The sequence below is a fragment of the Natrix helvetica genome (assembly GCF_964273705.1).
Source record: "Natrix helvetica genome assembly, chromosome: 2".
In the NCBI taxonomy this organism is placed as follows: Eukaryota; Metazoa; Chordata; class Lepidosauria; order Squamata; family Natricidae; genus Natrix; species Natrix helvetica.
Window position 1 is genome coordinate 10,071,363 of NC_138552.1, and position 27,785 is coordinate 10,099,147.

Genomic DNA, 27,785 nt, shown 5'->3' on the forward strand with positions numbered 1-27,785 from the left:
TATGTCCCACTATGTCCAACACCATAAAATGCCGAGTCGCGCTGCTCCAGCCCCAGGGCCATTTCACCAACCTCCAGTCCAGGCCTCCAGGGCTCCCAGCGCCCGGCTCCACGGCCTCTCCTGGCCCAGCCAGCATTGAATATGGCTTGCATCGCTCCTGCTACGCCCAGCCGCTCCGCACGTTCAAACACACACCAAACGCCACACATACGCCAGCCGCTTTCATCCCGGCTTTGCCATCCGCCGTCCTGCGCCGCCCGCACTGCCCCACGCCATCCATGCCCGGCATCACTACAGTGGAGGCGGAGGCTGTGGCGACGGAGACAACCGTAGCAGCAGCCGGCGCTGGCTCTCTTTCCTGCTCACCGGCTCTCTCACCCTCGCATTTTCGGCCGGATTTTCAGTCGCCTGGCCACCCTGGGGACCCGTTGGGGTCGTAATGGAAAGCCAGGGTGGCCCTCTCCTGGGCCCGGTCCCTCCAGCTGATGCAGGGGACCCGGTAGCACCCCTATTCACGCAGGCAAGCCCCGCACGCCTGCGGAGCTCAAGGGTAGGCCGCCATAGCTCCAGAAGCTCCTCCCACCTATGGCCAGCGATGGGGTCCACTGGTTGAACCGGGGCGCCGGTAGCCACAGCCACTCAGTCTTGGAGGGGTTGAGTCTGAGTCTGTTGTCCCCCATCCAGACCCGAACGGCTTCCAAGCACCGGGACATCATTTCGACGGCCTCGTTGGGGTGGTTTGGGGTGGAAATGTACAGCTGTGTGTCATCAGCATACAGATGGTATCCAACCCCAAAACCACGGATGATCTCACCCAGCGGCTTCATGTATGTGTTGAACAGGAGGGGCGAGAGGACCGACCCTTGCGGCACCCCACAAGTGAGTGGCCTCAGGGTCGACCTCTGCTCCCCTGCCAACACACATTGCGTCCGGTCGGAGAGGTAGGAGCAGAACCACCGCAAAACGGTGCCCCCTACCCCCATCCCCTCCAGCCGGCGCAATAGGATACCATGGTACCATATACTTGGCAGTATTACCAAGTGGACTCCTGTTGCTTGTCCCAGCTTCTGCCAACCTAGCAGTTCGAAAGCACGTAAAAATGCATGTAGAAAAAATAGGGACCACCTTTGGTGGGAAGGTAACAGCGTTCCGTGCGCCTTTGGCATTTAATCATGCCCGCCACATGACCACGGAGATGTCTTCGGACAGCGCTGGATCTTCGGCTTTGAAACTGAGATGAGCATCTCCCCCTAGAGTTGGGAACGACTAGACATATGTGCAAGGGGAACCTTTACCTTTAATACTTGGCAGAGATCAAGCAATAATATCCCATAGAACAGCATTCCTCAACCGTGGCAACTTTAAGACAGGTGGACTTCAATTCCCAGGATTCCCCAGCCTAGCATGTACCAATTAAAATGAGTCCCTGGGATTCAGTGACCCAAAGGTGTACTCCCAATAAACAAAACAAATCAATAGTTTTAATATGCAAAGAAAGTTCTAAATTTTCGCATCAAAGGAAGGCTAATGGACAAGAAAGGTGCTGAGCTGGGGAATTCTGGGAGTTGAAGTCCACAAGTCTTAAAAGTTGCCAAGTTTGGAGATCCCTGGCCTTTAGCAATAGAGCGCTAGTACTGTGTTTCTAGCAGAATCCGTTTCCTGATCTTGGCTACCTTGCAGGACGGACAACGAACGGGTCAGATGGCCCTCTTGAGAATGCTGCCAGCTGCCTTGTTGCACCTCCCCACCCCAAAGAACTCTGAGATTGCTTGAGCAAGCTGTGGATACGATACATAATAAAGATCTCCAAATACTGCTACAGCTGCCTTCCATTGCAAAAGCAGGAGTAAAAATAGCTTTTATCTCGGAGTGCTATGATCCACTTAAACACGTTCCTCGCAGCCTTGTTTCCAGGGAAACCTTGGTACTCAGGTGCTGGATAGATCTTCTCCCACGCAGGCACCCCACGCATTCACACACACACATACACACACACACAGTGAGATCCTTTTATCAATGTGGCTCGCGGAAAAAACCATTTCCTTGCATCTGAGCGAACACCGAATCCATGTCCTGTTGGAGTTTCCGTTGAGGCAGGTCACACAGGGGCATCCACAGGATGCAGTAAAAAAAAAAAGCAGCGTTTTCCAAACTTGGCAAGTTTAAATACCGTGGAGTCCCCCAGCTGGGGAATTGTGGGAGTTGAAGTCCAGGCCACGTTGAAGTGGCTAAGTTTGAAAAACCTTGGTTTGGAATGCTGGTTGCGGCATGATTGAGGCTGTGCCGATTTTTAATGGGCATCGCATCTTTTTTTTGACCACACACACCTTGTGGGCACCTTGAGGTGGGTGAAAGAGAGCTGGGAAAACCCAGAGTTTTGGAGCATTTGAAAGTGTTACTTTGCACCTGTCATATTTCTTTTTCTCACTTGAAAAACAAAAGGAGACACATTTGAAAGTCATTCTGAATCCCAGACCTTAAAATTAAAGGTAAGTAATACATACAAAAGGGATGCGGTGGCTCAGTGGCTAAGACACTGAGCTTGTTGATCAGAAAGGTCGGCAGTTCGGTGGTTCGAATCCCTAGCACCGCATAACGGAGTGAGCTCTCGTTATTTGTCCCAGCTTCTGCCAACCTAGCAGTTTGAAAGCATGTAAAAATGCAAGTAGAAAAAATAGGAATCACCTTTGGTGGGAAGATAAACAGTGTTCCGTGCTCCTTCGGTGTTTAATCATGCCAGCCACATGACCACGGAGACGTCTTCGGACAACGCTGGCTCTTTGGCTTTGAAACGGAAATGAGCACTGCCCCCTAGAGCCAGGAACGACTAGCACATATGTGCGAGGGGAACCTTTACCTTAATATATACAAGTCATACAGTAAACACCTAAAAATCTCCCTTCCTCCCTGTGAGTTTCCCTCTGTATCTTTATTTTGTGTTTTTGTTCACTTTATTTAAAGGAAGAATTTAGAGGAACTTATGATGTTACCTACTTTGGGCAAGAAAACAAGCAAGCTCAAAGAACACCAAGGACCCTTCATTTCAACCCTGAGCTACAAATGTTCTTTTCTGTTGGAATTCAAAGGGCCCTGGCACAAAGCACTGGCCCATATCATCTGTTCTGAAATATTTCAAAATAAATTCACATTGCTACGTGCATTTTTCTAGAACACACAACGGAGAACTGTAATGCACAAGAGGGAAGGCAGCATGAAAGGAGAGAAGGACAAAATACCCAAAACAAAATGCAATGAATGATAAAAGAACGTCAAAATAAATAATCTTCAAAAGCCCAGAATTTAAAACATCCACATTCAGTTTTCCTATTCAGAAAAGGGTTTATATAGATAAAGGTAGTCTGTAAGAAAATTATAAGATAAACAGGGAGATGAATTGTTTGAGATAGTTGCAGAATGAATGCCTCTTTTCATGCCAGTCTGCTAAGCGCTGGGTAGAATGAATAAAATAATTCTACTGCTTGCAAGATCACCGCAGATGGGGAAAGCAGCCAAGAAATTAAAAGACACTTGCTCCTGGGGAGGAAAGCTATGGCAAATCTAGACAGCATACTAAAAAGCAGAGACATCACCCTGCCAACAAAAGTGCGTTTAGTCAAGGCTATGGTTTTCCCAGCTGCAATGTATGGCTGTGAAGGTTGGACCAAGGCTGAGCGTCAAATTGCCTCTAAGGCAGAGGTCGGCAAACGTAAACACCCAAAGAGCCATTTGGACCCGTTTCCCACAGAAAAGAAAACACCGGGAGCCACAAAGGTCCTAACCGGAAGCCCCCTGTTCAATTCTGGAGCTGACCGGAAGTTCAATTTCCCCCACCATAGAGTCTCCTCCTAGCGCGGCGTACTTTTCCCCCTACCTGTCATAACCGAAAGCCCTATCAATTGTGGAGACAACTGGAAAACCCTCCCCTTGCCATAGAGTCTTCTCCTGGCACACTGTGCTTCTCTCCTCCCCCCCCCCCCTGGAAGCTCCTCTCAAAATTGTGGCGCCGACCGGTGATGGAGCCGCAGCAGAGGGAGGAAAGAGCCACATGTGGCTCCAGAGCCGCAGTTTGCTGACCCCTGCTCCAAGGCAAATCAGAACTGTATTATGCTGATAAAAAGGCAGTTGGGGGAAAAAAAACAGTTTTGGTTCTACATTTTGTTCTCAAAGTTACTGTTCAGATGCTTCTGCATTGAGCAGGGTGTAAAAAGTGGTCTTTACTTTCAGATTTGCAAGATTCTGTTCATTAGCCTTGCAATAAAGTAGAATTACAGTAGCTCATTTGGTTGTTTTCCCTGTCTGGGAAAGTTGACACCTGGTGATACTATACACAGATGGAAAGCATTTTCCCTATTGCAATAATTTTGGATGAATACCAGAATTTGAAACGTCTACTCTAGTCCAAGCATCCACAAATCTCGGTTCCTATGCACTTCAATTCCCAGAATACTTTACAGTGGTCATGGATGCATGATGTGCGATGGTCTTAAAACTTTGAAGCAATAGATTTTTTTCACACTGCATTGCAATGGTGCAGCTTCAGGGGTGGGCTGCTATGGGTTTGGCCGGGTTCGGTAGAACCCGTAGCTAACATTATGGCCAGTTCGGAGAACCTCCAAATCCCACCCCTGGCTGGCCCCTCCCGCCCCTCCCCTCCCAAGAGTCTCCATGCAGCCCGTTTTGGATGTGAGGTAAGTGCAGGGCCCGTTTGGAGGCTCGGGGGGGGGGGGGGGAATGGGCCTCCTGGAAGGCCTCCGGAGCCAGGGGGAGGAAATTTTCCACCGTCCTAGAGGCTCGAGGAAAGCCTCCAGAGCGTGGGGAAGGTGAAAATTTTTGAAGCCCACCCCTGTGAAGTTTGATTGTATGAATAGCATTCAGTTCTGCCCTTAATCATCATAAGCTTACTTCGTTCTAGCAACGCTTGTGAAAAATTAAAGTGAGCGGTTTGTCTGAAATCAACATTTCAAGAGGTTCTGAAGCGCAGGAACAATTACCTTCCGCTCCTAACCATAATCATGAATATTTTCTGGTTCTTCTAATTGAGCTTATAACCATCTTCTCTCCCCCCCCCCCCCCCCGTTTTACTCTAGGGTTGTCATCCATTGCCACACGAAGCAGAAATTGCACACACCAAAAAGCTATTCAGGAGGAGGAGGAACGACCGGAGGTAGGAGAAAGACTTTGCCTTCTGAATTTCTGTCAGTAATTCCCCCTTGTCCCCCCTCCCGAAAAACTGGCGCTTTTTATTGTCCACATCAGAAATGAAGCATAGGGGGAAACTCCAATGCAGGACTCATCCTACCGTGTAATTCCCGAAAATAAGACAGGATCTTATTTTCTTTTGACCCCCAAAATAAGTGCTTGGCCTTATTATTTTTGAGGTGCAGGATGCCCCTTAACCTCGGCCCGCGGATCAATTGATCCAGAGAGGGCCGGAAGTTCTGTCTCTGTTTCTGGCATCTCTCATCACCCCTAGCGTCGATGGGCCTGCCGCACTTTTGGCAGCCGCCGCTAAGCGAAAGGGCACTGTAGATAGGGCTTGCAGGAGCGGCCTCCCCAAGGCCGTTCTACATGGATGGCAGGTGCATGGGGCATATTCCCCCCCTTACCCTCCAGGAAATGGCAGGGACTGGCTGCGCATGTGTTTAAATATTACAGGGAAAGGCTTATTTTCAGGGGGAGGGCTTATTTCAGCGCATGTGCTCAAAAGCCCAATTGGGCTTGTTATCCGGGGAGGTCTTATTTTCAGGGAAATGGGGCATTATTAGTGACAAAGCAAAAGTTGCTTCCAGTGATGGACCAGGATAGGCAGTGAATCCGAGCCTGTAAAGTTGTTCTCCTCTCTCTGAAATTGTTTTCTACTCTCTACATGCATCACGGGGAAGGCGTCCTCAGGGTGCCACGCTGTGAGAGGCCTGTGTCAGATGCCTCACAATTCCCTCACAGCAGGGATGAGTGATGGCCTTACTGCCCTCGAGCAAGGGGCACCTGGAGAAGAGAGCTTAATCTTCTTCTTAAGGGTTGTGTCCTCAAGTCCTTAAATGGGTCCTTTCCAGGGGTGAAATCCAGCAGGTTTTGACAGGTTCTGGAAAACCGGTAGCGGAAATTTTGAGTAGTTCGGAGAACCGGCAAATGCCACCTCTGGCTGGCCCCAGAGTGAGGTGGGAATAGAGATTTTGCAGTATCCTTCCCCTGCCATGCCCACCAAGCCACACCACGCCCACCAAGCCATACCCACAGGACCGGTAGTAAAAAAAAATGAATTTCACCACTGGTCCTTTCCCAATCTTAAAGCAAGCAGATTACTTGGGAACTGTGAGGTGTGAAACATCAGGTCCACACATGAGACGGTCCAATTAAATTGATTTATTTGCTAAATAGGCTATGCACAGGAATCTTCTTAACTGAACGATAGCACTTGCTTGGGTTTAGCTAAGGGTCAACTGAATTCAAGGGACTCCATTTGTGGCTATGTAGGGATTCAAGCTGAGCCCTCGTTTAACTCGGAGTTCTGCTACTTGGAGTTCTGCTACTCCTTCTTCTACAGAGAGGAGACCCTGAATAACATCAGTAAGTCCTTGTAAGACTTTTCCAACCGATAGTTGGTCTTTGAGAGCATCCCAGGATGCATCTTCCCCAAAATGAGGAAGATCAGGAGAAAAATAGGTACAGGTAGTCCTCTATTTACAACCATTCAGAGTTACAACAGCAGTAAAAAAAAAAAAGAGTGACTTATGACTGGTTCTCGCATTCCGACAGCCATGCAATCAAAATTTGGACGCTCAGCAACAAGCATGTATTTATATAGTAGCTGCAGCATCCGGGGTGTGGCGTGATCGTCATTTGCGACCTTCCCAGGTGGTTTCAGATTCACTGAATAACTGCAAGTGATTCGTTTAACGGCTGCAGTGGTTCGCGTTAAAATCCATGGCAAAAAAAAGATTGCAAAATTGGATGTTTGACTCACTTAACAACTGCCTGGCTTAATAAAGCAAATTTTGGTCCCAATTTTGGTCGTAAGTCAAGGATTACCTGTAGCGGCCAAGGCTTGTAGGTTGTACCTCAGGATGTAAGAGATTACAAGAAGCCCTCAGGCCTCAGGTTATATGGCCCTGCAATACAGGAAGAATGGAGTACAGATAGTCCCCGACTTATATGACCATAATTGAGCCCATTGCTAAGCAAGACAGTTAAATGAATTTTGCCCCGTTTTACGACCTTTTTTTAACCACATTCGTTAAGTGGATCTGGCTTCCCCATTGACTTTCCTTGCCCGAAGTTCGCAAAAGGTGATCACATGATCCTGGGACACTGCAACCCTCATAAATACATGCCAAATATCCAAATTTAATCACGTGACCATGAAAATGCTAGAATAAGAGCCGAAGTGAAGCAGCGGTTGGAGGGCAGAACTGCAGGCTACTTCCACTAACTGCTAGTTCAAGTTTGACTCAGCCTTCCATCCTTCCGAGGGGGGTAAAATGAAGACCGCTCTTGTTGGGGGGAAATAGGTTGACTCTGTGAACTGCTTAGAGAGGGCTGTAAAGCACTGCAAAGCGGTATATAAATTTAAGTGCTAATGATCGTAAGTGTGAAAAATGACCATAAGTCGCTTTTTTCACTGCCATTGTCATTTCAAAGAGTCATACAAAAAAGCCAACACAGTTCTAGGCTGCATAAACAGAGGGATAGAATCAAGATCACGTGAAGTGTTAATACCACTTTATAATGCCTTGGTAAGGCCACACTTGGAATACTGCATTCAGTTTTGGTCGCCATGATGTAGAAAAGATGTGGAGACTCTAGAAAGAGTGCAGAGAAGAGCAACAAAGAGGATTAGGGGACTGGAGGCTAAAACATATGAAGAACGGTTGCAGGAACTGGGTATGTCTAGTTTAACGAAAAGAAGGACTAGGGGAGACATGATAGCAGTCTTCCAATATCTCAGGGGATGCCACAACGAAGAGGGAGTCAAACTATTCTCCAAGGCACCTGAAGGCAGAACAAGAAGCAATGGGTGGAAACTAATTTCCTGACAGTTAGAACAATTGATCAGTGGAACAGACGTTGCCTCCAGAAGTTGTGAATGCCCCAACACTGGAAGTCTTTAAGAAGATGTTGGATAACCATTTGTCTGAAACGGTATAGGGTTTTCTGCCTAGGCAGGAGGTCGGACTAGAAGACCTCCAAGGTCCCTTCCAACTCTGCTATTGTATTGTATTGTATTAAACGAACAGTTTTAAGTCGAGGACTACCTGTATAAGCTAAACTCCCTCATTCCTGATCTCTTCAGGCTGCAAGAGGTATTGGGTCAATATTCACAGATTAAATAACAGGTGACAGGAGTCCTTCTATTGAGTGACTTTTCTACAGGTGATTTGACTTGGCGTTTACATCACCAAAACCAAATATGTTTTTGTTGTTCATGTTTTAATTGACTTCCTATCGGGAGGAAATGACACCTTGCTTTCCATCCGAAGCTTAAAATAGCTATTGGCAAATAAGACTTTTGTTTGTTATATTTCTGCAAAAAAAAAAAAAAAGGTTTCTAAGCTCCTTCCCGGTGAACCATTTTTCTTCGTTTTCCACCTTTGATAACAGGCTTGGCTGAGGTTTCTGAAGGAGAAAAAGAAACTGGATAAGATTCTCCCCTCCCCCCCCCCCTTTTTTTTTCTTAATGGTTTACCCAGCCAGACATTATTTACGTACTTTTGTTAGGGTTAGATCCGCCTTTATTTGTACAACCCAGAATGGTGTACACAACGGTCGCCCCTCCTATTTTTCTCACGGCACAAAGCCTGTGAGGTGGGTTTTGGCTGAGGGAAAATGACTGGCATCTTGCAGGCCTCAAGGAAAACTAGAACTCACCATCGCCCAGTTTCTAGCTCAGCACCTTCACATATTACACCAACTTTGATTGACCCATTATTCCAGGGGTGTCCAAACTTGGGAACTTTAAGACTTGTGGACTTCAACTCCCAGAATTCCCCAGCCAGCTGGCTGGGGAATTCTGGGAGTTGAAGTCCACAAGTCTTAAAGTTGCCAAGTTTGGACACCCCTGCATTATTCCATCCTATTCTTCCTCTCTTAAAACAAGAAGAAAACACCTCGAACAGTCTAGCAAACCTAGAATTAATTAGAATTAGAATTTGACTTGAGCTGGAAAGGACTTCGGAGGTCTTCTAGTCCAGCCCCTGCACAAGCAGGAGAACCTATTAATATTTCAGATAAGTGACTATCTAGTCCAGCGATGGCGAACCTTTTTTGGCTCGCGTGCCACAAGTGGGGGGAGCGCAGGGGGGTCGTGTGCGGGCATGCCGCACCCATAATGCAACGTGCGACCCCCCAGTGCGCATGCACGCACAACGCACGACCCCCCCCATTTTTACATGCTTTTTTCGCCCTCCCCAGGCTCCAGAGGCTTTATAGGAGCCTGGGTAGGGCAAAAAGAGCCTCTCCCGGAGGCCCTCCGGAGGCTTCAGGGACCGTCCGGAGGCTTCCCTGAAGCCTTCGGAATGCTTAAAACCACCCTCCGAGCAAACCGGAAGTCACTTCCGGTTTGCTCGGAGGGTGGTTTTAAGCGTTCCGAAGGCTTCTGGGAAGCCTCCGGACGGGGCGGGGGAGGCTCTTTTCGCCCTCCCCAGGCTCCTATAAAGCCTCGAGCCTGGGGAAGGCGAAAAATAGCTTTTAAAAAGGTGAACTCAGCTGGCCAGCGTGTGCATGCGCGCTGGCCAGCTGACAGGGCAGCGCCTCGCGTGCCCTGACAAATGGCTCCGCCTGCCACTTGTGGCACCTGTGCCATAGGTTCGCCATCACTGATCTAGTCTCTTCTTAATAGCCTCCAGTGATGGAAGGCCCACGCTTTCTGAAGGCAGACTATTCCACTGGGTAATTGCCCTCACTGTCTCCTTAATTCCAGGTCGCTTCACTCTTTGATTAGTTTTTAAATATAGTTTCTTGTCTTTCCCTCTGGTACCTCGGAGAATAATTTGATCCCCTGTCCTTTGTGGCTTATTGGAATACTGCTATCATGTCACCCCGTAATTCTTCTTTTATTTAGACCAGCCAACTCTTAGATACGCTGGTATCATTGTGTAGTGCTACATCTATAAGACAGGCTTGCACTTTCCTCAAGTACAAGTAGTCCTCGACTTACAACAGTTCATTTAGTGACTGTTCAAAGTTACAGCGGCACTGAAAAAAAGCGACTTAGGAAAGCGTTTTTCCTACTTACTCGCTCACTTACTTACTTATTCAGACGCTTGGCAACTGGTTCATATTTATGATGGTCACAGTGTCCCAGAGTCATGTGATCCCCTCTTGGAACCTTCTGACAAGCAAAGTCACTTAATGGGTTCACTTAACAACTATGTCACTAATGTGAAAACTGTACCGATTTACCTCATAACTGTAAGAAAGGACGTAAAATGAGCAAAATTCACTTAACAAATGCCTCAGTTTAGAGCAACATAAATTTTGGGTTCAATTGTAGTTGTAGGTCAAGGATTCCTGTAATGTAATGTTAGACAAGCTGGGCTGTAGAAGTAGATCTGTCTGGATTCAGAAATACCATAATAGTATTCCACCGCCATTCCGAAACATTTTGTCAACCTTATGACAAATACATCCAATACATCTATAAACCGGGTTATAACATATACTGAGTCATGTATAGGTTTTGGCGCATCATTTTAACTGCAAAATCGTGTCTTATAATGCGGGTTTAGGTAATGAACAGTCCTGTTTTTTTATTTGTGTGGTCCACATGTCCTCTGATTTTACTTTTTGCTTTTTAAAATGTTTTCATGTGATTTGTTGCTAGTACTTTTTGTACAGCAAATGTTAAGCCTTCTGTTTCCTTCCTGATGGCTCCAACTTAAAGTCATTGCCAAATTTAGATACTGTTCACCTTGCCTTCAATTTCTTTCAACCGTAGACCATGCAGAGGTCACTTACTCCATTTTTTTTCGTTTGCTTTTGTAGCTAGGCGGTTTTGTATGCCACCTTTGATTCTGCCACATTCAAAATGTTTTCCTAAAAAGGTAAAGGTTCCCCTCGCACATATGTGCTAGTCGTTCCCGACTCTAGGGGGTGGTGCTCATCTCCATTTCAAAGCCGAAGAACCAGTGCTGTCCGAAGACGTCTCCGTGGTCATGTGGCCAGCATGACTAAATGCCAAAGGCGCACGGAACGCTGTTACCTTCCTACCAAAGGTGGTTCCTATTTTTCTATTTCTATTTTTACATGCTTTCAAACTTCTAGGTTGGCAGAAACTGGGGCAAGGAACGGGAGCTCATTCCATTATGCGGTGCTAGGGATTTGAACTGCCGAGCTGCCGACCTTTCTGATCGACAAGCTCAGTGTCTTAGCCACTGAGCCAGCACAAATGTTTTGCGTGCCAAACTAGCGGTAATGCCGGCAGCAACCCAACCAACTCGCAGGTTGCGAAGTTGTGTCCGACCCATCGCGACCCCATGGACAATGTTTCTCCAGGCCTTCCTGTCCTCTACCATCCTCTGGAGTCCATTTAAGATCATGCCGACTGCTTCGGTGACTCCATCCAGCCACCTCATTCTCTGTCGTCCCCTTCTTCTTTTGCCCTTCATCTTTCCCAGCATGAGGCTCTTCTCCAGTGAGTCCTTCCTTCTCATTAGGTGGCCAAAGGATTTGAGTTTCATCTTCCGGATCTGGCCTTCTAAAGAGCAGTAAGGGTTGATTTCTTCTAGGACCGACCAATTGGATCGCCTTGCAGTCCAAGGGACTCGCAGGAGTCTTCCCTAGCACCAGAGTTGAAAGGCCTCCATTCTTTGGTGCTCAGCCTTTCTTATGGGCATTTTATCCGGTTTAAATTCCAAAGCCTGTTCATCCCATTTCAATTGCTTGTCATCTGTTAAGAGATACACCACAAAGCAGCCGACTCTGCCTCTGAAGATGCCAGCCACAGCTGCTGGCAAAACGTCAGAACAAAAGAAAGCGAGACCACAGCTATTCGACCCAAAAGCTCTTTGCTTTGTTGTGTGTTTTGTTTTTCATGATCAAAAATGCCAGCCTGTATTGAGCCAACCATCTCTTCTTAACCTTTGTTGCAACACTTAATCAAAAGGATTTGTAAAACAGGACTGTCAAATGAATAGATATTTGAGCTAAAACCCATGAAGTTTTTTTTTTCCTATGGTACTCAAATTCTTCATGTTCTGGTTTTGTCTTTTTACCCTTTCTGCTGTCGTGGTTATGTTTACTGTTTCCTCCTATTTTAATTTGTCTTTCTGTATATATCCATGTGGTCATATAATTCTGTTTTTTGGAAGGTTATCCCATTTTCTTTCTAAAATTCCAATATTTCTTCCTTATTTTTGGGAGTCCACTTGATTGTATGTTTTCAATTAAGCTTTCTGGAAGAACAAGTGTTCCTTTGTTTGAATGTACCTATTGTTTTTGGAATTGTTTAGCTCTACTTTCATATTGTTCCATTTTGTTAGAAGTGGCCGGTATTCTTTATTTTAATTCTTCATGACTTCTGCAGTTATTTTGCTGTCGGGATTGGCTTGCTTTTCCCCATTTGCCTTTACTTTCTCATTTTTCTCATTTTTGCTGCTCTAAATTTTATACATGGCGAATATCTTTTTGAAATTGATTTATTTCATTTTCCAATTTAATTTTCTAGGTTGGCTTCTGATTTTTAGTTTGCTTTTAATTTATAACCTAGTTCTGTCGCTGTTATTTTTGCAAGGCTGTTCATGGGCTGATTCATCCCTTTGATCATTTATGTCATAATTGAGTGGACAGTCCTATTTGCACTGTACAAAACTTTTTAAAAATGTTTCTTTTGAATAACTATCAAAGGAGGTAATCTTTTTTCTTGCCCTTTCTTTCATGCGTTCCAAAACTTTTTTCCTCTAAGTAGCTTTTAATATCCAGACAGCTGCGGTTCTGTTTTATAATTACGAATTGACAATTCAGAATTTTCACTGGCTGCTTCCAAATGGATGTTTGTATGGACCTTTTTTTTCCAGTTTCAAAACTTTTAAAATGTTTTAAATTGATTTTCCAATGTGCAGGTAGTCCTCGACTTACGACAGCAATTGAGCCCAACATTTCTGTTGTTAAGTGAGGTATTTGTTAAGTGAATTTTGCCCTATTTTACGACCTTTCTTGCTTCAGTTGTTAAGTGAATCACTGCAGTTATTAAGTTAGTAACACTTAAGTGAATGTGGCTTGCCCATTAACTTTGCTGGTCAGAAGGTTGCAAAAGGTGATCACATGACCTTGGGACACAGCAACGGTCATAAATATGAACCAGTGGCCGAGCATCTGAATTTTGATCATATGGTTCTGAGGATGCTGCAAAGGTTGTAAGTGTGAAAAACAGTCGTAAGTCCTTTTTTTTCAGTGTCATTGTAAGTTTGAACAGTCGCTAATGAACTGTTGTAAGTTGAGGACTACCTGTATTAAATGCTGGTGTCTATAAAAGTCTTTTTCTGAGCATGGAATTTCTCTAACCCACAAGTTGTTCGGTAATATTTTATTCCAGACAATTCATTTGATAAACCTCTTACATTTTTTTTTCTTCTGGAAACCCTAAGATGATGGATTTGACTTTTATCATTTTATAGTTTCTTGATTTTTTTTTTTCCATTGGCCAAGTCTTCGGGTGATTTTCTTCCAGTTGCTCTGCAGGTTTCCCAGCAGAGAACTGGACCCCGTAACCATTCTCCACGATTTCAACCAGAGGTGTACTAAAACTAGATCTTTTTTTTACTAACATTCCTGACAAGCCACATTTTCCCTTCTGTGCTTGTTCCTTTTATTTTTCTTACCCAAATGCAGAACTTACATTCCTTCCTGTTAAACCTCATCCTTCTTTTCAGGCCCCAAAGTCCAGGTTGCAAACATGATCATATGACTGCAGGACGTTGCAGTCGGTCATAAATGTGAGACCGTTGCCAAGAGCTTTTCAGTCTTCTTTAACTCTTCTAAGATGTTTACCCATCCTTCGTCTTTTACAGGTAGTCCTCGGCTTATGATTGTTTAAATTCAAAGGTTCAAAGTTACAGGGACCTCGAAAAAAGGAACCTACCACCTGTACTAACACTTAACGATCATCTCTCTCTCACACACACACATACAAACATGCATGTTGCAATTCAGGTGCATGGCAGTCATCTCACATTTATGACCAATTGCAGTATCGTCGGGCCACATGAATAGGTTTGCAATCTTTTTGTTTCGTTTGTTTGTTTTGTTGTTTTTATTGGATTTATATGCCGCCCTTCTCCCAAAGGACTCAGGGTGGCGTACAACATTAAAAAACACACATCCTGAAAGTTAAAAAGAAATTAAATACATATCCAAAAAAACAAACCCAATTTATAAGACAATACATTTCAAAAATGAGTTAAAATTAACAGGCCAGGCCGGCTTGCTGGAAAAGCCAACTTTTTAGGGCGCGTCGGAAGGACCGGAGGTCAGGGATTATGCGAAGCTCCGGGGGCAGCTCATTCCAGAGGGAAGGCGCTCCCACAGAGAAGGCTCTCCCCCTGGGGGTCGCCAGCCGACACTGTCTGGCCGACGGCACCCTGAGGAGGCCAACTCTGTGGGATCGCACTGGACGGTGGGAGGCTACTGGTGGCAGTAGGTGGTCTCGCAGGTACCCTGGGCCTAAGCCATGGAGCGCTTTAAAGGTCATAATTAATACCTTGAATCGCACCCGGAAAACAACTAGCAACCAGTGCAGGCCGCCTAACATGGGTGTAACATGGGAGCACTTAGTTACCCCCATGACAACCCGCAAGGCCGCATTCTGGACCAGCTGAAGCCTCCGGGTGCTCTTCAAGGACAGCCCCATGTAGAGAGCGTTGCAGTAGTCCATTTGGTCTATTTCTAGCCCCCCCCCAAAAAAAAGCCTATTTGGGAAGCTGCATTCATTTAACGACTACTATAAAAATGGAATAAAAACAGCTCCGTCTCGATTTATGACTGCAGCGTTACATGGAAATACTGGTCCCAGTTATGGTTGTATATCATCCATAGACCAGATAACCATCTACTCAACCCCTCCGTCGAGATTACTAAGAAAAACTCAAAGCTCTCTGACCTTCCACCCAAATACCAGTTCTCCAATTTCACATGATTAATACTCTCGGTTTGGACATTCAGCCAATGATAAATCCATCTCATGCGCAACATCACGTGACGTTTTGCAACATTTCCCCCCTTCGCAGAGCTGGAGTGGGCGTGGCCTGCGCGCAAGGCCTCCGGCCTGTGGGCCGCCAGTTTGACACCCCTAATCTAATGGTATCATTCAGCCTTATTTTATCATGTTAGTAAGGAGGATATCACCAGAAACGTTGCCAAATACTTTTCATCTTTTTACAGTTACATTATTTAGCTAGATCTAAGCCAGCCCTTCTCAGTCTGCTGACTTATGGGAGATAACATGAAAAAGCAGTGTTGATTTTCGAAAACCTTTGAGTTCCTACACTGCATTTATGGCCTCTCCAGTAGTGAGTTATAAGAATTGTGTATGAATTTATATGAAAGGCACCAGATTAGAAACGGTGGTTCAAAGTACAAAGTGAAGGTGAAGGTTTCCCCTGTCCAGTCGTGTCTGACTTTAGAGGTCAGTGCTCACCTCTGTTTCTTAGAATAGAATAGAATAACAGAGTTGGAAGGGACCTTGGAGGTCTTCTAGTCCAACCCCCTGTCTAGACAGGAAACCCTATACCATTTCAGACAACTGGTTATCCAAAATATAAATCCAATAAACAAACAACAAACATCTTCTTAAAGACTTCCAGTGTTGCGGCATTCACAACTTAGAGTTCTTAACTATCTCCTCAGTTCTAAGTTGCTTCTCTCCTTGATTAGTTTCCACCCGTTGCTTCTTGTCCTGCCCTCAGATGCCTTGGAGAATAGCTTGACTCCCTCTTCTTTGTGGCAACCCCTGAGATATTAGAACACTTAGGATTGGAATCTTAGCCAAGGGAGCCAGTATTGTCTGAAGACGCTTCCACAGTCATGTAGCCAGCATGATTTTATATGCCAAGATGTTACCTTCCCATCAAAGTGGTACCTATTTATCTAATTGCTTTTGAATGCTTTCGAACTGCTAAGTGGGTAGGACCTGGAGCAAGTAACACGAGTTCACCCCGATGGGTCTCAAACCTGGGCTGTCAGCTTTCCAGCTGACAAGCTCAGCATCTTTAACCACTCCCCTCGTATTAAAATACAATCTACAGTAATTTAAAAACAGGTGGTGTGTTCCATCTAGGCCTGTGACGGTGAACCTATGGCCTGCGTGGACCACAGGTGGCCCTCAGAGCCCTCTCTGCGGGCACGCAAGCTGTCACCCCAGCTCAGCTGTGCATGTGCACATGCCTCCTGCCAGCCAGCTTGGTTTTCGGGTCTCTGCCGCGCATGCGTGGGGGCGGGGCACATATGGGAGATGCATGCGTATACACGGGGGAGCACGTGCAGGGGTCATGCTTGCATGCGTGGAGGGGTGGAGGTCACGGGGCTCACGCTTGCATTGCTTTATGGCTTTCACATGCAAAGACAAAAAGTTTAGCCATCTCTGATCTAGGCTCTCTGCAGAGACACTGATGCTGAAGAACCCTGTTACAGGTAGTCCTTGACTTATAACAATTCATTTAGTGACAGTTCAAAGTTACAAAGGCACTGAAGAAAGGGACCTATGACCATGTTTTACGCTTACAACCTTTGTAAGCAGCCCCATGATCGTGGGATCAAATATCAGATGCTTGCCAACTGGTTCATACTTATGACCACTGCTGTGTCTCAGGGTCATTTTGCAACTTTTTGCCAAGCAAAGCCAATTGGGAAGCAAGATTCACTTAACAACCGCATTACTAATTTATCAACTACAGTGATTGACATAACAATTGTTAAGTTCATAAAAGGGGGCGACACTCACTTAACAAATGTCTCACTTAAAAATAGAAATTTTGGGCTCAATTTTGTTCGTAAGTTGAGGACTACCTGTACTCCCGGTTTCAAGTTTTACTAGTTTATTTATCAGATATAAAATACAAAGTAATATAAAAATAATGAGAAAATAGGAAAGAAAAAAGGAGAGGAGAAAATGATGGGTAAAAGGTAAAAGAAAAGCATTGACTTCGACTTATACCTTGCTCAGTAGTAGTAACTGTGAGAGGGATCTTGGAGTTCTAGTGGACAACCATTTAAATAGGAGCCAGCATTGTGCAGCAGCTGCCAAAAAAGCCAACACAGTCCTAGGCTGCATCAACAGAGGGATAGAATCAAGATCACGTGAAGTGTTAATACCACTTTATAATGCCTTGGTAAGGCCACACTTGGAATACTGCATTCAGTTCTGGTCACCACGATATAGAAAAGATGTGGAGACTCTAGAAAGAGTGCAGAGAAGAGCAACAAAGAAGATTAGGGGACTGGAGACTAAAACATATGAGGAACGGTTGCAGGAACTGGGTATGTTTAGCTTAATAATAATAATAATAATAATAATAATAATAATAATAATAACAACAACAACAACAATATTATTATTATTATTATTATTATTATTATTATTATTATTATTATTATTATTAATTTATTAGCCGCTCCCTCTCCAAAAGGCGTACAATAAAACATATAAAACATAAAAACATATGTGCAAACACATAAACAGCAAATCCACACATATACAAAGACATACATGCACGGAGGAGGTAACAATTACATCACATTAAGAATGTTAAAAAATCTGCCATTAAAATACCCCTTAATAATAACACAATTTAAAATTTAAAAGGACTGTCAGGAGGAATAAGAAAAAACTACGGTTGAGCCAGGCCAGATAATTGAAAAAGGTGGGTCTTAAGCTGTACACGGAAGGAGCGGAGATCGGAAGTAATCCTGATGTCACGGGGGAGGTCATTCCACAGGGCTGGGCCCATCACAGAGAAGGCTCTGCTCCTGGGTGTCGCCCCCCGACACTGTTTAGTGGACGGCACCCGGAGAAGTCCCTCTCTGTGTGAGCGGATTGGTCGTAGGGATGTATGGGGCAGGATGCGATCCCGCATGTAACTAGGTCCTGTGCCATGAAGCGCTTTAAAGATCGTAATCAAAACCTTGAAACGCACTCGATAGACTACAGGAAGCCAGTGCAGCTCGCTCAGGAGAGGTGTTACAGGGGAGTATCTAGTCCTCCCCATAATCACCCGCGCGGCCGCATTCTGGACCAACTGCAGTCTCCGAGTGCATCTCAAGGGAAGCCCCATGTAGAGAGCATTGCAGTAGTCCAGGCGAGACGTCACCAGCACATGGGTGACTGTGCGTAGGGCATCCCGGTCCAATAAGGGGCGCAATTGGCGCATCAGGCGAACCTGATGGAACGCCCCCCTTGCCACGGCTGTTACATGGTCATCCATGGACAGCCGGGCATCCAGGAGGACGCCCAAATTGCGCACCCGTTCCACGGGGGCCAGTTGCTCGCCCCCGATGGCCAGAGATGGAAGCAACTGGTTGAACCAGGGGGCCGGAAGCCACAGCCACTCCGTCTTGGAGGGGTTGAGTTTTAGTCGGTTGCCATCCATCCAGACCCGTACGGCCTCCAAACACTGGGACATCATTTCGACGACCTCGTTGGGGTGGTTCGGGGTGGAAATGTACAGCTGAGTATCATCAGCATACAGATGATATCCCACCCCAAAGCCACGGATGATCTCGCCCAGCGGTTTCATGTATGTGTTGAACAGGAGAGGCGAGAGCACCGACCCCTGTGGCACCCCACATGTGAGGGGGCTCAGGGTCGATCTCTGCTCCCCTGCCAACACACGTTGCGTTCGGCCAGAAAGGTAGGAGCCGAACCACCGCAAAACGGTGCCCCGGACCCCCAACCCCTCCAGCCGGCGCAGCAGGATACCATGGTCGATGGTATCGAACGCCGCCGAGAGATCTAATAGGACCAGGATAGAGGAACAACCCCTATCTCTGGCCCTCCAGAGATCATCAACCAACGCGACCAAGGCCGTCTCCGTGCTGTGCCCAGGTCGGAAGCTGGACTGGCGCGGGTCTAGATAATCATTCTCCTCCAGGTGATGTGGGAACTGTTGTGCCACCACACTCTCTACAACCTTCGCTAAAAAGGGAAGGTTGGAGACTGGACGATAATTAACTAGCTCCGTTGGGTCCAGGGAAGGCTTCTTGAGCAGGGGCCTCACAACCGCCTCTTTCAAGGCGGCCGGCAGAGACCCCTCGCCCAACGAAGCGTTCACTAGGCCCAGGAGCCAGTCGCGCGTAACCTCCCAGGATGCCAGTACAAGCCAGGAGGGACACGGGTCCAATAAACATGTGGTAGGTCGCAGGCGTCCACGCAGCCTGTCCAAATCCTCGATGGCAACCGAGTCAAACTCCTCCCAGAATGGTCCCTCAAGACTCGCCTCGGGCGCCTCCACTGGACCACTGAAAGGGGCCCATCCCATCCGGATTTGAGCGACTTTGTCCTGTAGATATTTCCCAAACTCCTCTGCTCTGCCCTGTAAAGGGGCTTCCCGCGGCCTCTCAAACAAGAGGGAGCGTGTCACCCGAAACAGGGCAGCAGGGCGGTTATCTGCGGACGCAATAAGAGCGGCACAATGTTGACGTTTGGCCGCTCTTAATGCCACAAGGTACGTCCTCAAATAGGCTCGTGCCTGTGCTCGGTCAAATTCGGAACGGGAGGATCTCCAACGACTCTCTAGGCGTCTCTTGTGGCGTTTCATCACCCTTAGCTCCTCGGTAAACCAAGGGGCTAGGGTGGTTCGTCGCCGCAGGAGAGGCCGCAAAGGCGCCACTCGGTCTAGGGCCCCGGCAGTCGCACTATTCCATGCGTCTACCAGGTCCTCCACCCGGGGGCGGGTCAGGTCTACAGGAGGTGGCCCAAGCTCCGTCTGGAACTTATCTGGTTCCATGAGGCGCTTGGGGCGGAACCATCTAATACCTTCCGGTTCCGCCTCCCCGCAGCAGGGGGTAGCACCAGGGAAGTCAAGTCGGAGAAGTGAGTGATATGACCATGACAGGGGAATAACAGTTGAATCCCCTATTCCCAGATCACTCGTCCACTGGCCAGAGACAAAGACAAGGTCCAGCGTGTGGCCCCCTTCGTGGGTAGGGCCCTGAATTAATTGGGTCAGGTCCATGGCTGTCATGGAAGCCATGAACTCCCGAACCCCCTCAGACGCTTCTCCCATTGATGGCAGGTTGAAATCCCCCATCACTAAAAGTTTGGGGGTCTCAACCGCCACCGATGCGATCAGCTCGAGGAGTTCAGGCAGGGCCGCTGATGTATAGTGAGGAGCCAGGTATACTATCAGCAGGCCCAACTGCCTCCCTGGGCCCCATCTCACGACAAGGGACTCACACCCGGATGTCTGCGGCACAGTGAACTCTCTCGGCTCCAAGTCTTCCCGGATAATCACTGCTATCCCACCGCCCCTTCCCTGGGCCCGAGGCTGGTGAAATGCTCGATAGCCTGGCGGGCACATTTCCACGAGGGGTAAGCCTCCCTCGTGGCCCAACCAGGTCTCAGTTATTCCTGCGAGATCCGGCTCCCCCTCCAAAATTAGATCGTGGATGAGGGGGGCCTTATTGACAACGGACCTCGCATTGCATAACAACAGTCTCAGGCCTTGGGTCTGTAGATCCTGACCACCTAGTATGCAGGGGTTGGTACAAACGACCGGGTATGACCAAAAACCCCGGTCTCCCAACCGACTACGCGTTCTTGATCTGTCCTCGCACCTGCCCCTCCCCACGACCGTTGGTATCAAAGAGCCCTGTAGTGGAATGCTGTCTTCCCTCTCCTCCCCCACTCCGCTCCCTCCTCTTTCGACCACACCTAGATGCCTGGCTCTACCATCACTCCTGACCTGGTCCCCCCCACCATCCCTGGAACCCCTTACAATTTTTAAAAGACAATTAATTAAAAAGCCCCTCAATGTACGCTTCCTCCACCTCTCTGGGTTAATAAACCCGTCCTCAAGGTGGGCCCTTGAAAGGGCAGGAGGCCATAACTGCGAGAGGGGGGACTCTAGTAGCAGTAGCAAGTCTAGCCTCGTATATAACATATTGAACAGGGCCAAAGTTTGTCAAGTGGGAGCTGTCGATGTTAATATACGTTAGCAGCCTCAATTCCCACTAAGGGGATAGTCCTGGCAAGGGGATAGGCAGATGGAAATAGTCCACATCTTAGATGGAAATGATGGGCTGATGGAAATAAGATAGCCAGCTGGTGAATAAAAGGCTGCAGCTAAGGGGTAGTTCGTAATGGGCGGTAGGGGCGGGTAGCCCATAATAAGTAGATGGTAAATGAGTGGGGGGGGGCGGGTTGTAGTGAGCGCAGCAGAGTACAGGGTCAAACCTTCTGAATGGGCCTCTGGTGTTCCAACGCCTCCATTCCATGGCCTGCCTTAATTATAAATAGTCCTCCGTCCATTTGGCCACCCACAGTCGTTGTTATTGGGCCCGGGGGGGCCCGGGGGGGCTGCATCGGCCTCCCTGCGGCCTCCCTGCAGCCTTTCTGCCGATCTTTCCACTTCCTCCGGCGCCTCAGGCCTCACTCTCCTTCTCCTCCGCTTAAGAGAAAGAAGGACTAGGGGAGACATGATAGCAGTGTTCCAATATCTCAGGGGTTGCCACAAAGAAAAGGGAGTCAAACTATTCTCCAAGGCACCTGAGGGTAGAACAAGAAGCAATGGGTGGAAACTAATCAAGGAGAGAAGCAACTTGGAACTGAGGAGAAACTTCCTGACAGTTAGAACAATTAATCAGTGGAACAGAAGTTGCCTCCAGAGGTTGTGAATGCCCCAACACTGGAAGTCTTTAAGAAGATGTTGGATAGCCATCTGTCTGAAACGGTATAGGGTTTCCTGCCTAGGCAGGGGGTTGAACTAGAAGACCTCCAAGGTCCCTTCCAACTCTACTATTGTATTGTATTGTATTGTATTGTATTGTATTGTATTGACTCTTTTTAGCACAGTAGCATAATGTAATACCATGCAGTCTCAATTTTTTACTTTTACATAGTAATATTTGCTAATGACTTCTATAACCAAAGAACCTTTCTAATCAGCAGAACCCAAAATCAAAAGTTTCATTTTTTCCCCACCTCAAACACAAAGTCCAGAAGCAATTTCCAAGTAGAGACAAAGTTAGCTGTATTCTTTTCTTTTAATTAGAGCACCCAATTTTGCTACCTCCATCAGCTTTTGCAGCCAAATCATCCCTTGTTGGAATTAAGGTATCTTTCCATAATTGTTACTCCCATAGTTGATAGGTTGTTCAGCAATTTCTGGTCCTTAACATCTTGATTCTGCCCTGGGTTCAGGAAGGATCTTTAGTTTGTTCCAAGAAGAACAAAATGAAACAATCCAATTCCAGAACCCCATGCCAATCCCAAAAGTTGTTCTTTTCACTTGTGGGAAATATTGGATTTTTCCACCTGAAAATGCGGTGGGAAAATGCGTCAGACCCACATAGCAATCCGGTTACATGATCAGCCTGCTTCCAGAGAACTGGAGCGGAGAATGGCTGGGTTTTTTTTTTAATGTGAGCCACTAATCTTCTTGTTAAGTTACCCACAAAGTTATTATAACTCTACAGCCAACATAATGTGCAGAAACGTATTTGGATTAACATCTGGACCTAGTTCTGTCAAGAGTTCTCTTCCCAGGAACTGGCCAAGGTGCTTGTATGTCATGGAACATTCGTACACATTTTAACTTCTGACAAGGTTCAGTGACAACATATTCTGAATCATTCATTCAGCAGCCGAAAGGGAAGCGTGAAGTCGGTTTTTCTGAATTTTTTTTTTTAAAAAGGAGTACAGAAACTCCCAGCGTGGTTACGGAGAATGAGAGCCGGCTTTCACCATGATTCAGAATGACCAAACCCATCCTTGGCTGCACAACTCTAGTTATAGATACATGTGGAAGAACGAAGGGCATTGAGTTTATTGGCAGGCCTTGGCGCATGTTCTCAAGCGCGATGTGCTTTTTGCAAAAACCACCGATCGGAAGTCACTGTATGCCATGGAAAATTGGGGTTAGTTTATCCTTCCTGAGAGCCCCCAGGGGAGTTTCTCTCTCCTGTCTGATGCTTGAACAGCCCTAGTTGTTGACTCAAAGGCCAGGCTATGAAGTATTTGGGGCAAATAAAATAAAAGGTAGAGAAAGATTACTCGTTGCCCTAGGTCAAAGATTTCATGGAACGAAGAAGCAAGCTGGTTGTTGTGGCCTGCCAGCAGAGCTGATTTGGACAGTGAGGAGGCTGGAGAGGAACATGGGCCCGTCCTAGAGTCTGGGGAAGGCTCTGATGAGTGCTCTCTGTCGGAGGCAGAGATGGGGCCAGGGCCGTCCGACAGTTATCAGCTGCCTTTGAAGTTGGAGATCAGTCGGGCAGAAGAACAGCTGGACCTTATTCCCAATGTGCGCATGCGCAGAGCTGCCATGAGAAGGGAACAGTTAGGGAACAAGGGTCGACTCAGGAGTAAAGGCACAGGACAGTGAATGGCCCCTCCAATAAGGAGGAGCGAAAGGGAAGTGGAGTTTGCAGGAGACAATTAGTTCACGTAATTAATGTGAAGATTAGTTCGTGACTCTCAGAGACTCCTTGCCAAGTATTTCCTTGAACAGCATTAGGAAGATATTGACCTGGCGGCTCTCCAAGCCTGATAAGGTCTGTGGTTGTAAATTCACCCTTGAAAGACAGTTTGCCGGGACTTCCCAGGTCAGAACACAGGTGGAGTAATTTACAATCATGGCTTCTTAACTAGGACATGGTTTGTCCACCTTAGGGGCTCCAACTGTGATTGTGTGCTTAGTTACCTGATCTTGAAGAAGCTAGTGGGCCTGTTTATAAACCTTCCACTAAATGTCCGGAATGAGCCAGTAAGGGGACAAGTAAAGGAATAATGAAGCTATTGTATGTGCATATATTTTTTTAAAAAGGGATTCTGACAAATAATTCTGTGTTTATCTGGTTGTGAGTTTATCCTTTGAAGTTGCTGCTTGAAATGAGCAATCTCTTTTTAAAAAAAACACCTTTTATGTAGTTTGGACTGTCAGTTGCATGGAAAACCAGTGATCAGAATTTACAATATTTCAAAGTTTTTGTTTGCTTGTCTGTTTGGTTTGTTTTATATTTCACTGTGCAATTTTATTCATCTTTACCAGGAAGTCAGTCAAATAGGACAATTCCAGATAAAGCAAATATAATGGCCATAATTCTGATCTAGCATGACCAATGAGAGAGGGATGGACTCTGTAGTAATCCAAAATATTTGGAATGTGCCCAAGTTAACTACTCTTTAAATCCAAAGTTGGCCACCTGATATTTGTTTGCACCACATTTAAGGGATGAGAAGAGCTGGGATGAAGTGGATGCAGACATGCTACCTTCACAAGGAGCCCCATCATTTCTCATGTTTTAAAATTTTGGGGTAGCCCTTTCTTTGTCTAGAGTAGACATTGGGTCCAAAATCAACTAGTGATTTCTTTGCCCAAACTTGAGAACTTCCAAATGCAAGAAATCGGACAGAGTAAAGAACAGAAGGGTGGATACAATGGACCTAAAGCTTGATCTGGCAGGGCTAGATTAGACTTTAGATCTAAGCAATGGGTGGAAACTAATCAAGGAGAGAAACAACTTAGAACTGAGGAGGAATTTCCTGACAGTTAGAACAATTAATCAGTGGAACAGCTTGCCTCCAGAAGTTGTGAATGCCCCAACACTGGAAGTCTTTAAGAAGATGTTGGATAGCCATTTGTCTGAAAGGGTTTCCTGCCTAGGCAGAGGGTTGGACTAGAAGACCTCCAAGGTCCCTTCCAACTCTGCTATTGTATTGATTTAATGCAACTGACCACATGCTTACAAATGTTTATTTGTGTTGCTTTGAAAATTATATTAACTTTTTAAAAAACTAAATAATTTCATAACGAAGTGAGCTCCCGTTACTTGTCCCAGCTTCTGCCAACCTAGGAATTTGAAAGCATGTAAAAATGCAAGTAAAAAAATAGGAACCACCTTTGATGGGAAGGTAACAGTGTTCCGTGCGCCTTCGACATTTAGTCATGCCGGCCACATGACCACGGAGACGTCTTTGGACAGTGCTGGCTCTTTGGCTTTGAAACGGAGATGAGCACCGCCCCCTAGAGTCAGGAACGACTAGCACATATGTGCGAGGGGAACCTTTACCTTTAACATATCCAGTACAGGTAGTCCTTGACTTATGACCACATTTGGGGCCAAAATTCTTGTTGCTAAGCAAGATGTGTAGAGTTTTGCCCCATTTTACGACTTTTCTTGCCACAGTTGTTAAATGAATCACAGCAGTTGTTAAGTTGGTAACAGAATTGTTAAGTGAATCTGACTTCCCCATTGATTTTGCTTGTCTGAAGGTCATAAAAGCTGATCCCATAACCCCGGCACACTGCAACCGTCATAAATATGAGTCAGTTGCCCAAGCATCTTAATTTTGATCACATGACCCTGGGGGACACTGCCATGGTCGTAAATGTGAAAAGCAGTCCTAAGTCACTTTTTTCAGTGCCGTTGTAACTTTGAATGGTCACTAAATGAACTGTTGTAAGTAGAGGACTACCTGTATTTCTAGAAGAAAGAAAAATTTCTCTCCAAAGAAAAATCAGAAAGTTCAGTAGCCTCTCAAAACAGCACCTTTGGCGGCAACCATGACCTAGATCAGCGGTCACCAACTGGTGGTCCATGGACCACTGATGGTCCATGAGAAACGTTTGGTGGTCTGCAGAAAAATCTTTGCATTCTTGCATTTTTTTTATATTGCACTAAATCGGGGATCCTCAAACTACGGTCCCTGGGCCGGATACAGCCCGCCAAAGCAATTTTTCCCACTTGCTGATGGGATGGGGTCCTTCAGGCACTTAGCTTGGCTACCTGTTTAGTAGCTCCAGCTCTTCCCTCCCTCCCTGGGGGCCTAGGCGCTACAGCAGGGGTGGCGAACACGCGGCTCGCGAGCCGCATGCGGCTCCCGGCCAAAATAAATGAGGCTCTTTGCCTCTTATCATTATTTAGTATACTGTGGCTCGGATCGCGCTCTCCCTTTCGGAAGCTGGGGAGGTCCTTTGCAGGCAGCTAGAACGGGCCGCCTGCAAAGGACTTCCCCAGACTTGCTTTGAGGAGCACAGGGCGACTGAGGCTAGTTGTGAAGCCCCAAAGCCCCCACCGCCACCGGAAGAACTGCTGCCACCTCCTCCTCATCCTCCTCTAACAGGCAGCACTGCCGGATTTGCCGCCCGGCGCTGCGGCTGAGATGAAGCCGCCAAAACTCCAGCCGGCATCTCCGCGCGTGGCAGCGGCGCCTCCCCTCCACTCGGAGCAGCTGAGCTCAGTCAGCGCTGGGTTACCCCTGCCCCCTCCTCCTCCTCCGCCGTGCTTTTGAGGAGCCATGAGGCTGCAGGAGCCAGTAGGAAGGCGGGGGGGAGCAGGGGAAAAAAAGCCTCATGGCTCCTCAAAAGCACGGAGGAGGGGGAGGGGGCAGAGGTAACCCAGCGCTGAGCTCAGGAGCAAATCTGGTGATTCTGTTGGAGGAGGAGGAGGTAGCAGCAGTTATTCTGGTGGCAACTCGTACTCGTCGGCATCTTCAGCAGAAGCCCTGCCCACAATGAAGAAAGCAAAGATGGAGCAGATCCACGCAGATGACGTCGCTGCAACATGACTGGAGGAGGAATTCTGGGAGTTGAAGTCCACAAGTGTTAAAGCTGTCAGGTTTGAAGACCCCTGGGGGTTTTTTTCCCTAAAGGGTTAGGGGTGCAAGGGTCTTGTAACTTGACAGCTTTAAGAGTTGCGTGCTTCAAATGCCAGAGTTTCTGAGCCAACATTTTGGTTGCTAAGCAGGAGCGTTGTTAAGTGATACTGATATTATATAACACTTTGAATTAAGCGGGTACCTTGAAGAAACATAACTTTGAGTTTCAAATAATACTGATTTCGTTGTTGTCTTAGGTGACATCTGTGAAAAAAATTCGGGTGCTCAGGCATGAAAATGTGCCGCTCAAACACTATACTTTTCTGCTCACATCGAAAAAAAATTAGAGGGAACATTGCTTCCGGGTCAGTTTTGGCAGGTCACTGCATGGTGTGGCTCTCTGACTCTCACAGTTTAAAATTTTGGCTCTTTTTGTCAAACTTGTTCGCCACCCCTGCGCTACAGTGAACGGTGCATGAAACTTCAGCCAGACTTCTCAAAAGACAGAGTTTGCAGGGGGCCGATCTAGCACCCAGGCTGGCTACAAGACTAACATTCATTCTTAGCCATATTCGAGATTCCTAGCTACAATGGACAGCAAACCTAGGGTTGACCCCGTGTACTTATCTCCACTAACAGGTGGCCAAACTACCATATTTTTGGAGTATAAGATGCATCTCCCCCACCCCTAAAAGAGCATGGAAATGTTGGTGCGTCTTATACAGCAAATACAGCCATTTTTGGCCTCCTGGAGCCCCACCCCTGCATCCCATTTTTGCAAAAAAAAATGGGCCATTTTCCGCAAAAACTGAGGCTTTTTTGCCTTCCCTCAGCCCTCTGCAGACTTCAGCAGGGCTGGAGCAAGGCAAAAATGCCCCTGCTTTTGCGAAATAACGAGCCGTTTTTCATAAAAACGGAGGCTTTTTTGCCTTGCCCCAGCCCTGCTGAAGCCTGCAGAGGGCTGCTGGGGGCTGAGGGAAGGCAAAAACTTTTTCCTGCTTTCTTACTTACGTCTTCGAAATCTGGGTGCATCTTATACACCGGT

The 27,785-nt window shown here is 46.7% G+C and overlaps 1 protein-coding gene across 3 annotated transcripts in view; it reads left to right on the top strand.

Moving 5' to 3' along the window:
- The window catches only part of CTIF (cap binding complex dependent translation initiation factor), a 175,437-nt gene that overhangs the window by 92,717 nt on the left and 54,935 nt on the right, over positions 1 to 27,785 (top strand). For all 3 annotated transcript variants that reach the window (XM_081942537.1, XM_081942538.1, XM_081942539.1), the window contains exon 7: positions 5,088 to 5,164. In XM_081942537.1, the coding sequence (XP_081798663.1) occupies positions 5,088 to 5,164 (77 nt within the window). The remainder of the gene's footprint in view (positions 1 to 5,087; positions 5,165 to 27,785) is intronic.